This window comes from Odontesthes bonariensis, chromosome 14 (genome assembly GCF_027942865.1).
Source record: "Odontesthes bonariensis isolate fOdoBon6 chromosome 14, fOdoBon6.hap1, whole genome shotgun sequence".
In the NCBI taxonomy this organism is placed as follows: Eukaryota; Metazoa; Chordata; class Actinopteri; order Atheriniformes; family Atherinopsidae; genus Odontesthes; species Odontesthes bonariensis.
The window spans coordinates 24,013,868-24,030,263 of NC_134519.1; the positions used below are offsets into that span (position 1 = coordinate 24,013,868).

Consider the following 16,396-nt stretch of genomic DNA (forward strand, 5'->3'; position numbering starts at 1 on the left):
CCCAGACACAGAGACCACAGAGTAACAAGGTCGGGGGTTTAGAGGTGACTCACAGCCTCCATCATGTCACTCCCTTGCTTTTCTTCTGCAGTCGTCCCTGGAGCTCCTCGGTGGATCAGGTTACAGGAAGCTGGGCGTCAGTGTGATGCAGATAATCTGCAAAGAGAGTCTGACATCCACGTGAAGCTCTGCTTATGTATGACTCTCTGCTTCAAGATTGATCTGCAGCATTATTCTGATGTCATTTCATTACCTGACAATGGTTTTTAAGTCTGTTTATAAAGCACACAATGCACAAGTGACCATGACATGTGCGAGCTCTTAAGCTCTGAAAAGCACTGAATGTTTATCATTAGCCAACAATTAATACATCTCTGCTGGTTACAAAGTGCTGTAAACGCCTGAAAATCCATATAGAAATAATCCAAGAAAGAAACTGAAGTCCTCTTTACTTCAAAAATGTTTGTGTAAGTGGTGTGTGCAAAATAGAGTTGTTTTTTTACCTTAATTTCTGAATTTTGGACAATTTCTGAGATACCCATTATTGTGAGAGCAGCTTAAACTAATATGATATGCTCACATATGAAGTGCAGCACATGTCCAATTATGATGGACTTTAAGGTAAAGTTGGAGAAATCTTGTTCTCATCAGTAAAACTTCTAGAAAGAGCAATACTGACACATTCAGAGCCCCTGAATATTTGAAGGAAAGGAATGAACTGTTTGTCTGTAGTAAAGGATGTTTCGTAAGTAGAGTGTTTTTCTACTGAACTTTACACAATATATCCTGATGAAATCATCAAAAAACGTATACAACATAACTCAACATAAAAGACACCGTCAAAGAGGCCGAAGACAAAGACTTAGCACCTTAAAAGCCTTCCGTAGGAGTAAATTCATTCCTGAGCTGCTGTTAAAAAGAATAAACTGAATCAGTGTGACTTAAAAGACAAGGAAGCCGCTGCCTGAGAGGAACAATCTCTTGTGGCTTCCAATCGGGTGTCAGGAGCCTCCAGAAATTTTGTTGGATTACTTGTGAATTCATTACGTGGCTCCATAGACCAAATCTAGAGCTAACGACAAGAGGATTGAAAAAATATGCTCATTGGGGACAATGAAATACACATAAACTTGGTTATACTTTGATTGCTTTAATGCCAGCAATGCACAGTGAGTACTCCACAACAACAGGGGAACAAAAAATTCAGCCATTGTGACAATAAAAAAACGAACTTACTCAGCATTTTCTGTTTCTATCTCTGTCTAGTATCTGAGTCACAACATTTGCTTTTATTGCTGTAATAATTCAATGTCAGCTTTCTTAGCAGACCCGCTGCAGATGTCCAGGAGCTTTAAACTGAGAGCTTTAACTGTTACCGCAAACAGAACAGTTTCAATTAATGGACCATTGGCAGAATGTGAGACGTGTTTAAAGTGCTTTCAAAGGAGTGCATTAATCCTGCGGGCTGTGTGGCGCTCGTTTACAGAAAGGAGAAAAAAATGAAAGTAAAAAGCCACCATCACAGAAGGCAGGAAAATGATCAACTGAATGTAGTGCAGTAAGAACAAACTCCACTGAGCTCTAACAGAGCAGATCATCTGCTTCATATCAAGCCATATCAATGGCTTTTCCTCTGGCACATACATGAAGTTCAAACTTTTGATTATGAGTGAAACACCCACGGAGCCTGCATTTTACTGCCTTCAGCCCTGTCTTTTAGGGATCCCTTTTACTGTGGTGTGTATTTGTTATTTATTGTATTGCAGGCAGTATTGCACTGTCCAGAGCTAAATTAAATTCCCTTTGGAGGCAATAAACAACCTCGATACATGTATTTGGCAACTGGTATTTCCAGCTAGAAGCACTGTAAGAACTTTGATCTGACCGCTGATCTTTGGCCATTGTCGGGTTGAAATTCTAATTTGTCCGTGGCTGCAAAGATAATGACATTTCTTTTAGCTTCACCTGTACTTTGAGTTAAGTTCTGATAGAAAATGTTACTATGCTACACTAACATGGTGGACACGGTAAAGTCTAAAGATGGGTTATGTAACCCAAAGCTTTATAAATGGAAAAGCTAAAGCCAGCTGTCTTCATAAAGGTGTTCAGAGAGGATCCAAGTACAGAGAGTGGGCTGAAAACAGGAAGATTTGGAACCAGTTTAGTCAGTTTATCCATTATACAAGATCTATTATCCTTTCATCATTACATAACAGAGTAATGGGCATACAATTATCAAGTTTCATTTAGTCTTTATAGGGTGCAAATTGAACTATTACACCAGTTTTTATCTTTATGGTCTCTTCGAGCACATTCCTGATTTAAAATCTTGATGTTGGATTTAACTGTTTCAAAAAGGCCTGTTGTTTTCTGAAAATGTGGTTTTGAAAAGATTTACCATAGAAAAACACATTTACCTACGAATAGGATTTTAATAACATCCAAGTATTCATAATTCATCATCTTAAATAGATTTTTTTTCAAAAGAGTATGAGTTGTCCTACTGCTGCTGGCTGTTAAACTGTCAATGCACTTTTTGCCTGTTGCCTGGACTTCATCAGAAGATTTGATCCGGGAACACAGATGAAAGTGATCTGCAATAAACCATTTTACTCGTGGTCTTTAGAGACAAAGGCTACGGTTTATTGTCAGATTTGTGTCTCCTTCCCACTCAATGGAAAGAGTTGACAGATGTGTTAACGTAAAGATTTTTTTCTTAAATTTACTACCCATCAGCTATGTGCAGTTTATTAATTTTTTATGGACTTTTCCCTCACACTTATACATGAAGTGTGTGTAGCTGAACAGGAAGTCCCCGTGACGATTCCTAATTGCAGCACTTATGAGAGCATGGAAACCTCTGACCACATCCCCGTCTCTTTTTCCCTGTCCTCTCTTGTCATTTTCAAACAGGTTCTCTTTACCTTACTTAAACTCCATTTCCATCGCTTTTACACCACGCTCTCTTTTTCTTAGCAGTTACCATTCTCACTCCTCTGTCTCCTCTGTAGTAACATTCCAGTGTGTGCTCCAGTTTTCCAGGCATCAGCTGGGCAGGACGTCTGAGTTCCGGTCCAGCACTGGTGCAGCAGCCTCACGTGACACTACTCATGGGGAGCAAACCGCATACTGTACTTTGAGGTGTTTTGGTCTCCGTCACATCATCACAGTGCCTGGTGAGTTGCTTTCAGAGCTGCAGGGCCCGTCCAAAGACTCAGTGCACAAAGGGACTTTTCATTGAAAGTTGAGAGGAGAAAGAAGTACCAAAGTCAGCTGTAAGAAATCCAGACGTTTTCTCTGAAGTGCATCTGCCATCTAGTGGCCATCACATGTTAATACAAAAGAAGAGCTCTGCTAGAATTGGGTGAATCTGACCTTCAACTTTTGATTTAACTTCCTACTTAAAGCTGATAAATTCAACAGAAATGTCACTAACCTAGACCTCAAATAAATGTAGGCTTGCCCTTTGATATTTACAGAAATACTTTTATTTACAGAAACACAATGATTACAAAACGTGCATATCTTACACATTTGTAAGATGGTTATTTTAAATCATTCATTTTGAATAGCATCACTGCAGCTCATTACATTATTCAAACTGTATGTGGATGAGTCTCTCACTTTCAACTGAGTGGATTGCATAGGCTCATCCCTGCCAATGTGCGCGTGTGTCATTTTTGTAAGTTTATTTGCCGGATCTCATCCACTCTGTTGCGATGCAGCTGAAAGGCAGGTGTGACCCAGCGGCCGCACGAACACTGGTCCCCACACCAGTTGAATGAGCCCAGCTTGGAGCTGCACTTAGGACAGAGCAACTAAACACAGTCACACACACACGCAAAATGGACACATGCCATAAATAGAGGGAGGGAAGAATCACAGGCAAAAAATAAGCATGACAAACATTCATACATATGTGGAGTCTAATTTTCAGAAAAAAACCTACAAACACTCACAATGACAAGAATCTCAGCTGATAAATTCAATCAAACCTATTTCGGTGCCTGAGAGATAAAAACTGGCGTTTACAAAGCCACAAAGCCACAGCTTAGCAGTAGCTTATATTCTCATTTTCCACAGACTGAACCACCCCAAAATGTACCGGCAGATGAAAGTAACAGAGGGGCTGACACTTCAGAGTATCACATACTCATCTACAAGGCTGAAAAGCCTGACTGCTCTCATGCTGAAAACAATCATTTCTAAGTATGAACCAACCAGTCGCAAATATCTGGCAATTGCAAATTTGTTCAGTTAACTTAGCAGTGGCACATTTAAACCTTTTCACTGGGTTACAGCGGAACGTGCACAACTGGCAAGCAAAACAAGGGGAAAAATAAGGAAGGCAATTTTTCATTTGAGTGAAAAATCTTTTCTTCAATCTGTTGCTCCTCTCTACGAGCCTCCCTCTCTCTGATAACACTTCAAATGCAAAGCGGCCGTGAGGCTGCTGACACTAGTCTGTAGTTGGTGTGCGCGTCAGGGTTAGTGTGGACTACCTGTCCATTCATCACTCCGAGCAAGGCTTCCTCCATCCACTGCACCGGCTCAATGAAGTACGACGTACACTGGACCTCTCCTAAATAACAACACATTTCACACGGGTGCTTATGAGAAGCTACAAGTTCAGCCTGTGAGGAACTGTTTAACTTCACTAAGGGGAAAAAAATTAATTAATTAAAAAAAATAATAATTAAAACATAAAATGTATGAATATTGGCAGAAAGATAAAAAATAAATAAATCAGACTGACCTGTAATAACACACAGTCAAGGAGATCAATGTAAATCTGAATATTTCTAAACATTTCTGCATTTGTAGATCAGAGACATCTTGTTCTACTGACTTGAGAGTGTTTTATTTTGCTTTAAACCCAAGCTCCGAGGCCAACTGTGATGGCAAAGCGACACCTACGATCCGACTGAAACTGAAGATGAGTTGTGCAACAAGTGTTTATAAAGAGCAGATGCGTTCTCACCAGTGAGGTTATTGGACTTCTTGTGACTGAAGGCTGAAGCTCCCTCTCCTACTGTATGACTGAGAATGCTGGAGCCACGAAACAGAGTTCGTCTGAGGAGCAGAGCTCGGAGGTTAATGCTGCACCGGTTCTTTACGACAACAACATCGTGTTCACAGAGAAGCAAGTCACTTGAGCAAGGACCCTATTCTATCTGAACCATGAAACTCTTAAGCTACTTTATAATCTAGGACTGCCTCTTTATCTTCCTCTGGTTTGTTACTGTTTCAATCTGACCTCTGCTGTTGTGAGTTGTATTAACTATGAACAACATTTGAGAATAGAATCATCAGAATCCATTAAAGACAAATGCACTTTTGATCATTCAGCCACTGTAGTAACGTCTCCACCGTTCACCTGCACTTCCTGCATCTATAGGACACCTCAGAGGAGCTGGATTGGGCGGGGTCGTCGGCAAAAATCTCCCTGGGAACCTGATGCAACTCTGCTCCAACACACACACACACACACACACACACACACACACACACACACACACACACACACACACACACACACACACAAAAACACACAGACCAGTGAAATCTAAACTATTAGAAAGAGATGGGAAACACCACATAAAAAGTGGGCACATTAATCTGTGCTTCTATGTGTGTGTGGGTGCTCACCTGGATATTTTTCTGCTATCTTGATTAGTCTGTATTGTTTGTACAAAGGACTGGATGTGTCCACTTCCCACTGCATGGCCTCGTACTGACGCAACTGTTCCTCAAAACCACTGTTAACCCTGAAACACATCGCCCACACGTAGGTGTATCTGATAACTCAGTCGTCTGTTAGTAAGCACACTGCCGACACTTCTTCTTTCTTCGAGGTGCTCACTCTTACTGATGAACAGGAGTGAGCACTCCATATTCAAGCGGTATGGGTGTAATTAGCTTTTTTTTGGAAAGTAAATGGTAAAACAGTTTAATGCGTCACATATTGTCATTCGTCTGAGGTTGGATTTAACTAATTTCAAGACCAAGTAAGGTACAGATTTTTCAAATATGTCTCCATAAAACCCTACAACTAAAAGAGGACGTCATTTAAAAAAAAAAAAAATTTCACATGACGATACCTTCCTATAGTTTCTTGATCATATCAGGTTTTTGCTTCGACTTTTATTCTCCACTTACTTATATTTTTACTTGTCAATTCGCAATGAATCTAAACACCTGATTAAAAAAACAATATAATTTATAATACCTGTTTGCAACATGATTTGACTCTCTGTCTCCTATCAATCAAATCTGAACACCATAAAACCAAAAGCAGAGACTTTCAATCAGATTTAAAAGTAAGTTGTAAGTGATCCAAAAGGAAATGTCACATTATCGAAAACGCTTTCATGTTGAGATGAGATGAGCAGTGCAGACTAACCACAGAGCGACACACACTTACTGCACATCTTGTTTGACACTCTTCAGTCTGTGGTAAGCCTCAGCGAAGCCCAACTGGTATCTCTTCATCAGATAAGCAGTCACAATGGTGGCACTACGACTCCGACCTGCCTGGCTGACGCACGTGCACATGGGGAAAAGAAACAGTTATAAAACATACACGTAGTTAGTTACAGAAGCTGGACTGGATTGACTACAGGCAGTGTTTTTTTTTAAATATAAAGTTAACTAAATCATTCTAGACACTGAGAAGTGAATCTATCATTGACCTCTGAGCCTTACCAATGAACAAGTGCAGCTCCGCCTGCTTTCACAGCCTCGTCAATGAACGCGTAGCTGGCGTCCATGTGACTGAGGAGGTCAGACGTCGCTTCATCTAAAATGTTAATCCACTTCCTGATAAAGTCTCCATTAGCAGGGATCATGGGCCCGGGGTCCACAGAGTCCACAGAGAGGATGTGAGTGATGGATGCAGCGGCCAACGCCAGGCTGTCGTTGAGGCCGGCCGCTGTGCCGATGTACACGCCAGGGTCCACAAGCTGCATGACTGTAGAGACTCACAGAGCTCTGAAACTCGTTGCTTCTTGTATGAAATAAGCACATGAATAATAAAGAAAGAAGATTCAATAAAAAGCTGCCTGAAATATATCTTTGCAATTTTATTTTTATAAAATCATGTTTTTACTCCTCATTTCCACACAGATGGTGTTTCCACAGATCTGACGAGATTCAGAATTAATCTGAAACGTAGATGATTACTGAATACAAGTTAGATGGTAAGTTCTGTAATAAGTGACATAATGTCTGTGTTGGATGCCATAAATATTTCTGCCATTGGGTGCCAGAGCCCTGCAAGCCTATGGCAGACAGTGGTAAGTTGTGGAAGCGGCCTCAGAATTTGCATATAAGTTGCTGCATGGGCTGACAAATATACACAATACAAATGGCAAAATACACATACAAAGACAACAGGCATTCAACAGTGACCAAAAAGAAAAAAAAAAAAAGCCGGGCGGAGGCGGGGGGGCGCAATATTATTTAAGACAATCTTAATAATCAATCAATAATCTTAAGAAATGTTATGAGTTTGTATCATGAGTCTCATGATTTTTTATGTTTAACAAAAAACAAACCAGATATCATCATCTGAAAATATTGTACAGAATGAATAACAGGTTGTAACTGGCTATAGCTGATTACTATATGATATAACTAGCGGATAATCAGCGTTTAGTTTCCGCAAACAACTGGCGAGGCTGTGGAAGCGGCTTTACAGGCTTTTACAGCTGCTCTGGCAGCCTGTGGCAATCTTTGACAGTTCATTTATTATCCAGTAATACGATTTCTAAAACGGGAATTAAAGTAATAATAGCCTAATTATTATTATTATTTTTAATTACTACGTTTTATCACATTGGAAACACAGACTGCATGTAGTTTTCACGCTGACAGCCACGCAGGCTGTGTTCACTCTGTTAACTCACCTGATCAGCCGAGTTCAACTTCGCGGTATCTTTTGTCCTTCCGGTGAAGTCTTCTGCCACTTTATAGTACAGCTTTTTGCACAAGATTCACTATACTAAATAAACGGGGTAACTACAACGAAACGCCACACAGACCTAAAAAGAAAAGTAAAACGTGTTGACTGATGTGTTTGGTTCGTCACTTAAACTGTACGGTTGGAAACATAACGTAATCGTTACGTTCCGGAATTTATTATATTCCGCGAATAAAAACTTCGACAATGATTTAAAGGTTTTTATTCAGCCATTTTCTGGAGTCGCTTCATTCTGTTCACCCTGTCATGGGTTAATGTTGGAGACAAAAGTGTTTTCATGTGGCAGAAAATAAAACTAACCTGTCCACGCTCTGTGCTGCCGTTATGGGGAAAGCATTTGTTTTACAGAAGGGTAACATGAGGACAGTTTTACAGGTTAACTTGAAGAGAGGCAAGGGTACAAAACATGTGTTTGGTATTTTCAACTTGATGACTGTTTTGTTATTCATTTTGCATTAAAATTCTCTTAAACCTGAAACTTTTAATTTTTCAATGATTTGCTTGCCTCTCTTTTGCTTTAAGATGAACAGTTCTCGAGCTTCAAATCAAATCAAATTTATATATATAACACATTTCATGTACAAACAATTCAAAGTGCTTTACATAAAATAAAAGCATTGCAGCAGGGAGTGTAAGAAGCATAAATGTGTCAAAACTGAAAACCCATGTTATTCGTGTATTAAAATACGACATATCAAAGAGCTTCCAATGATGTTTACCCCAGTATTTATACCTTCACAGATGTCCAGCAGATTTAGTTAACCCCTGCAAAAAAAGCACCTAAGGAGAGACAAATAATAAAACAAGTAAACAACAACCAATGGGTTGAGAAAAACCGACTATGATGGATCAGGACAAAACAATGTCATGACCCTTTTTTAACAAGAAAACAAATTAATGCTTGCGGCAAAACTGAGTGGCCATGGGTGTAGTTAGCACAAGAGTTCAACTCCAGGGTAGCAAAACTACTCCGGGACTGAATATTTCTGCCGTTATGCTTCCCTGTTTGTTTGAATTGCTGTGGTATCGTTCTCATTCCTGTTTGTATTCTTTCATACACTATTGACAAAAATCTCAAACCTCTTCCGTCATCCAGTGAGAATGCTGGCATATCTTCACCCACTGCAAAAACTTGGCCTATTTTCTTAGCCTGAGAAGCATTTTTAAAGCGCTACTGGTTTTCTCAGAGCTTTTCTATACTATGTCTTTTGACCAGACTTTCCGATAGGAATCTAGTGTTTGTCATTAAGAAAAATCGTGTAGCTGTGCTGAAGTTACTTGTAAAGGAGCAAAAATATTGCTTACAGTTAAAACTTGGTGGATACCACTGATCTGCTATAATGTGACTCCTGACCAAGGAACGGTGCAACCACAGATAGTAGCTGAATGCATTATTCAAGTATTCAAATATTCAAGTTTCTCCTTTCCAAAAATGTTGTGTTTTTGGATGTTTTCTTTTTAGCGCAGTTCAACAAATGAAAAGCATCTTCTTGATTTTCACAGCAGCTCCAGAGACAAACAAGCACATTTCTATGCACAAGTGTCTGAAGGCTGTGCTGAAGTATTAACAGTTAAATGTGTTGGTTGAATGGATCTCTGTTCTCCTGTGTGTCATGTTCTCAGTTGCCCGTCTCTTTTTCGACACATGGTGTCTGTCTGAAATCTTGTGTCACAACACCTACTATGTGTGTGTGATGCTCTGAACTGCCCGCCAGCATGCGTTACACAGTCTGTTTATGGTCACAATGTGGGGTGTTAATAAAGTTTTACAAGCTTCTTTAATCTGACTGTCTGACCAATTCAATACCCCGCCATGACCACACCCCTCCCCGAGGGCTCGTTAGAGGGGTGCCAAACACACATAATTGACTGTTAGAAATGAAGCATGTGAAAAAAGCATTGCTCTTTTACCAGCACACAGAGGGACGTCCAGCAGGTGAATGGGAAATGAGTGGGTGCGTTGATGTGCGTTTGGTCTGCTGCAGTGACGCACCGTCATTGTGCCACATGGCCTTTATGAGATCTAACAAGCTTCTGGGTGCCAGATGTCGAACAACTTATTCGTATTTGTTGAATATCTTCCATGAGACTTTTTGTTATGTTTGTTTTTCAAGCCTTTAGATGCAAAATTTTGCTAATTATTCTATATGATTTCGGTCATCCCAAACAATTTTTACATGCAACATTGAGAAAAAAAAAGGACACTTTAATGCTCTCCAACATAGCATTGCAAGAACATTGATGGTAGTTGAAGCCAGATCTGATTGATGCTGCATGACCTTTGAAAGGTCAGTCTTGAGATAACATTACAGAAAACATATGACATGTCAAGATGGCACCAGGATGTCTGGAATTTCCTCATAAGAATCTTAGGAGGAAGATAAAACCTAAAGACAGACGTGTTGCTTTGCACGTAACTATGGGTATAAATAGGACCTGGTTTCTTTGTTCGAGGTCTTACTTCTGATGCACACAGTATTAAAGAATATTGGTTCCAGCCTCACTGATTCCAGCCTCATGTACTTTGACTCGTGGTCCTGATGACAACAGAATGGCTGCCCAGGAATCCCTCCTTACAAACATGGCTGTCATGATTGATGACCACTTGTCCTTCTTTGACCATGCTGCATCTGTCTCTTAGTTATGTCTCTACACTCTTTATCATGAAAAATGAGGCCGCATTTGACTCAGAATGCCACCCAGCTCCTGGTGCAAGCCATGGTCATCTCCCGCCACGACTGCTGCAATGCTCGTTCTTGCACAGTAAAACCTTAACAAAGGGTCCAGAAAGAGGCAATGTGTCTGGAGTTCCATCAACCAAAAAGGACAAATGTCCCGCCCAGTAGCTGCATTAGTCTTAGGAATACCGTCAAGTACTACCATTCCTATGCAATATGCAGTCCTAATCCAGCCTGTTCTCATTTGAGGTCCCAGAATCGTGGAACGTGCAAAAAGTGCAATCAGAGCTCGTCTACCTTTAAGAATCTTTGAAAGACTTGTCTTTTCCCTGAGCACCTCCTCTCCTAACCCTCTAACACCCTTAAACACCTGACCTCACACATTTGCACTTCATTCTAAATTTAAACTAATTTAGCACTCACAGACCAGGGCTTCTTACTGCACTGAAGCTTGAATGTTGTTTAATCATTGTAAGTCACTTTGGATAAAAGAAGACGACAAAATGTCTAAATGTAGTTGAAATCATCGCAGAAATGTGATCAATCACAACTGTTTTGTTTGCAGTCATGCTTCAAACTCCAAGTGGACTCCAATCATGCTTGAAAAATCCCTCCCCACTAGATCTGCTAACTTTAGGTGTCCAGGGTTAGGCTTTTCATGTGAATTAGTTATCAGTCTTTGTTACTAATTTGGAAGAGAGAAATGGAAGAGGACTGTCAGGACAGACTGGTCAATAAGACAGTGGATTTCAACAGGAGAAAACAGCATTTCTTCTCCAGACCCCTAACGCAACCTTTACTGTGTGTTTACTTTTATTTCTAAAAAAAAAAAAGTTGCTGGCCAAAGCAACTAACTTCAACACAAATCTCTACCAAACTGGAACACATTTTTGTTGTGCTCAAATACAATCAAACCACACATAAATATTTTCTGAACCCAGCAACAGGACAGACTTTGGGTACAAACATCAGTTCCACTTTAAGTGAATTTAAAGCTGTTCTAAGTGCTGTCTGCCACTGCAACATGTTTTGGAAAAGACAGTTGAGATGGAATTTGTGTGTGAGTATGCTGAAATATACTGCTAGCAAATTTTCAAAACACTCAGTGATGCATCCCTCTAGGGTTAACCAATCGATTCCCGATGATCCCAGATCATTCTAACAATATACTACAGTAAACAGCTGATCACCCTCCAATATACCAGTTAAATTATTTAAGCTCATGGTTGTGTGTAGAATGACTATTTATGTCTATTTCAAAATCTTGTGTTTCTGCCATTGACGCTACTTACATCTTACGTACATCTTTTTTTATCTTTTTCACTATCAAGCCTATTCAGTGTTCTCCTTTTTTGCTGATCTCGTTATATATAGAAGATAAATCCAAAACGAACCCGTCCATCTACATCAAACTAAAGTAAATCTCTCCCAAGGTTGACCCCTCACATTAATTTCCTCTCTCTTGCTGTGTTCATCTCCTCCTTGTTAAAATCAACCACAATGAGACACTTTTTATGACCCAAGAACTAAGCTGAACAATTGAAACTTTGCCACTAAAATGGTCAAAACCACATGACATCAGTTTTGGCTCTGGGACCTCATTCCTCATGTTGGCTGGTAGGGAAAATGTGACCAAAGGGTAACAGGTAGGAGTGGAATTATACAGAACCACAGACCTCAAAAGTAAAAGAAAGAAAAAAAAAACATAGAAATACTGTATTTAAGTATTGTAATACTAGTGGATAATTTGCCTCAGGCCTGAAGTTATTCATGTTTTCTAACACCTTTTTAGGAATTATATGACGTTAATTAAATTTCTACTCTGAGACACTGGCCACTGTTATGCTCATACATGAATATCACAAAGTGATTACAGTAACGTAATGTGATTACAGACTTAAAAAGACGTTACTGTGTGTAGGAGACAATTTACTGATAGCGTGGGAGGGTTAAACACGTCCTGGCAGTTTTTAATTAGTCTTGGGGTGCAGTGTTGGTGTGTGTTTGTGATTCTAATTAAAAGTGTCCTGTCTCAGTGCCTTTCACTTGTATAAAAGACCGGCGGACCAACAGTTTGAGCAAAGAAGAGAAGAGGAGACACACAGAGGAGGTAAGTGTTGGACCTCAACTTTTTCTTTTGTTACTGTGGCTGTTTCTTCTTCTTCTCATCCTCTCCATTTGCATGTCAGTTTTTTTTTTATCAGATCAGATTCTGTTTATACTGAGACTCGGATAAAGAAGAAGATGATGATAATGATGAAACTGGGGCTGCTCCTGCTTGGCCTTGTTGAAACATCTGCTGCTGCTGGACCAGGTGTGTATTTAAAGTTTATACCTATACTTTGCACTTCTGATGCCTTTGCCTTACTTTTTTTTTTTTAATTAATTCATCATCATGTCAAGAAATACATTCTAAAGCAAAATGCCTAATAGCATCCAATAGTGCATCTGTGCCGCTCAAAGATGTCTCATACGCTTTATATTATCTGATTATGAATCTTTCACATTTGTTTTTTCATACATAATATTATCTGATCCCCATGATATCTTTGGGTGTCTTAGATTTGAGTGAATATCAACGGGTGTATCATTTGACTCGTATATGTCTTCTTCTTTCAGGCAGCTGTCTGGGTCGCTGCGGCGAGGTTTTCTTCAGAGGTCAGCAGTGTACCTGTGACACCAACTGCCATCAGCACAAAGAGTGCTGCCCAGACTTCGAGGTTACTTGCAACCCAGGTAAGACAAGAACAGTAAAATAAAAGACAATTAGATTATCAGTCCTTCGACACAGCTGATGTTTTCACATGTCACAGCAATATTCAGGTGTTACAGTTTTGCCGTTAAACTGAAGTAGATAAATGGAATTTCAGCCAATGTGAAAAAAAAACGCATCTTTTGTTTTTTTGCCCTCATTTTGGTTTGAAAATATAAAAAAACCTTTTCACTGATCTAACTTTTAAAATGTTTTGCTCTCTCTCTCTCATCAGTGTTGGTGTGGTTTTTCTTGTTAGATTTTTAAGGCTGTTGTTTCAGTTTTATGAAACTTTTTTTTAATTCTGTGGGACATTCTATACATCTTTTGACAAAAATCAGTTACTTCTCTTTGAAACGCTTTTTTTACAACTATAGTTTATTATAAAAAAACCTCTTCTGTTTTGCTTTCTAAGCATCTTAATTTCATAAGCTTGGAAGTTGTTAGATTTTTAAGTTTTTTTCTTTCTGATAATATATGAGAATTGCTACATTGTTTTGAATTAGTAATTTGGTTTCTATTCAATTATTAGTATGTTCTTAGCAAGTTTTATTTAAATATCTTTGAAGCTGTTTAAAATCGAGTTCGGCAATTTTTCAGTGTTTTTTTTACCTCTTTTTGTGGTAGTTGGGATGACGTCTCTGTAACTTGTGAGTTTCTTAAATATAGTTTCAATGACTGTTTACTCTTCTAGTCATTTCACTTTTTTAACCTTAAAAAGCGAATGTCGTTTACATCATAATTATTTTTTTATTTCTAAGGTTGTTTAAGTGTCTTTGGCAGCAGTTCAATTTCTGTCCCTGTTTTTAGAAATCAGCTGATGATCACAGGGGAACATTTCGTTGCTAAGGACGCAACAGTTTATTCTATCAATTTTGGGAGAACAGTTAAAAGTTCAGATATGTTGAACTTAAATAAACGAGGTGAACACTAACAAAGCTTTTCACGAATGCAGATAATTCTTCCTCTGAGTCTGCTGGCTGTGTAAGTGATAATTGTCTGAACTGTCTCTGTGGGCTTTGTTTTTTTTTTTCTCTCTGTTGAACGTCACTGACTGATGCAAACTGCTAGTAACAGGTCCGCTGCTGTGTTGACAGTGTTCTGTTGGTCTGTTGTTCTCAGCTCAGTCCTGTCAGGGTCGCTGTGGTGAGAGCTTTACCAGAGGTAAGCTGTGTGAGTGCGATCCCATGTGCAGCCGCTACAACACCTGCTGCCATGACTACCAGCTGCACTGTGGTAAGTACCAGCAACCATGAAGATTGCACCAACATGTTCCAATTTGCTTTAGCAACTCATCTATACTCACACATCTTGTAGGACAAACATTCTGTCAAATGTATCAATGCTTGCGATTTTGAATAGCAGAGCCAGTTCACCTTCATTCAGTTACAGTTACCCACATAGCTCTCTAACAGTTTCTCTGTCCACAGACGCCACTGTGACAGCCTCACATCATGGAAGCTCCCAATCTCTGAGGGCCAAACCCTCAAGTAAGCAGCCACCGCTTCCAACTCACTGTGATGCTTTTACACTGCACTATGGATCACTGCTACAATTAAACTTTACTTTAGGTTTGGTGCATTATTGGCATTTATTTTTTTCATGGACAATATCTTAACTGTCAGTGTGCGGTGTGCTCAGGGGGAAAAAGAAAACATTTGTACCGCTAGTTTGAAAACTGTCAGTGGCTTCATCAAATCATCTTTAACTTTAGAATTTAATTAAAGATGAAGAATCAGTCATTTGAGTAGATCGACTGGAGCATTCAGCTAAAAACAAAAGCAGCTGTGCCGTGCAGAAAAGTGGAAAAATGTTTTTAAGATAATTCATTACTGCAGAAATTAGAAATAGAAGGCAATAGAAGAAATTAAATCTTAACGCTCCTAATAAGCTTAGCTTAAAACATGACCATTCTCATCTAATGCTTGTTTGAGCCTTTTTCTATTCCTTTCAACTGGTATCTGCCTTTCACTTTTTTTTATCATTTCCTTGTCTTCGTCAGGAAGCCGGAAATCAGAGAAGAACCGCAAAAAGTCCAACAGTGAAAGCGAGGAAGCATACACAGGTAACTGGTGTGAATTAAACTTGTTAAATGTAAAGTCTGATAGTGTATGAATACTAAAACTAGTACTAATACTTCCTTCAAGAATGAAGTTATGGTAGTTAGCTCAGCTTAGCACAAGAGAAAACTGCTTCGGCTCTGTTCAAAGGTATCAACATCTGTCTTCTTACAACCTTAAAACTAGCAAAAGACTATTGTTGGTTTGAATTCTCTACATCTTAATTTGCTCATGAATACAGAGTGCTTTCACTCTTCCTCCATCTTGCAGACGGGAGCAACATCCCTGCTGGCATGCTGCCCATTCCTTCATCCACTTACAGAGCTCCACAATACCCAGCAGCTGACCACTCTCTACCCAGCCGCAGTGCTTTGCCTCTAGGCAGCAGGGCACCTGTGAGCCCTGCCAATCCTGGAGCTGCAGCTGGTAAACTAAATATCCAGCTGCTGCTGTCTCCTGGGGGAGTTAGTCCATCTGGGCCACGTCAGGGTAAATTCTTTGGTTCATCATTGAAACGCTTGCTTTGAAAATTAGATACCAGTTTGTTTGTTTGTTTGTTTTCAAACTAGATCATTTCTTTTATTTATTTACATATTTATTGTGAGTTTCATGAAATCAAAACTCACTGTGAAATTAAAAAGTATTGAAGTGGTTTTTCACTTTCAGGTGTTAATGGCCCAGCAGGTTCAAGACCCAGCACCCTGCAGGATGTGGTGCAGGCTTTGGGGCTCTCTGCAGGGGAGGGAGGTTCTGAGGGAACAGGGGCAGGTATGACATGTAGTCCTGTCAATGCATCTGTGTTTGATGTGTTTGAGTTCCTACGAATCAAAACACAAAATATGTGTGTTTGTGTAGGTTTCCCTGCTGATGTCGACCTGTGCAGTGATTCTCCCATCAATGGACTCACAGCTCTCATCAATGGAGC

The 16,396-nt window shown here is 39.6% G+C and overlaps 1 protein-coding gene across 3 annotated transcripts; it reads right to left on the reverse strand.

Moving 5' to 3' along the window:
• Nucleotides 1-1,194: 1,194 nt before the first annotated feature.
• Nucleotides 1,195-8,081, reverse strand: dusp12 (dual specificity phosphatase 12). Of its 3 annotated transcripts, XR_012772854.1 has the most exons (9): nucleotides 7,908-8,081; nucleotides 6,706-7,006; nucleotides 6,425-6,538; nucleotides 5,650-5,768; nucleotides 5,378-5,465; nucleotides 4,982-5,073; nucleotides 4,503-4,582; nucleotides 3,625-3,818; nucleotides 1,195-3,230 (listed from the first exon to the last, which is right to left on the reverse strand). XR_012772854.1 is itself a non-coding variant. In XM_075483696.1 (8 exons), exons 2-8 carry the CDS (start codon nucleotides 6,966-6,968, stop codon nucleotides 3,675-3,677), a joined length of 900 nt encoding a protein of 299 aa, XP_075339811.1. In that variant the 5' UTR covers nucleotides 6,969-7,003; nucleotides 7,908-8,081; the 3' UTR covers nucleotides 3,501-3,674. The 3 variants fall into 3 exon arrangements, 2 of the variants coding, with proteins under 2 accessions (XP_075339811.1, XP_075339810.1); XM_075483696.1 differs by lacking the exon at nucleotides 1,195-3,230 and having other exon boundaries at nucleotides 3,501-3,818; nucleotides 6,706-7,003; XM_075483695.1 differs by lacking the exon at nucleotides 1,195-3,230 and having other exon boundaries at nucleotides 3,501-3,818.
• Nucleotides 8,082-16,396: the final 8,315 nt, after the last annotated feature.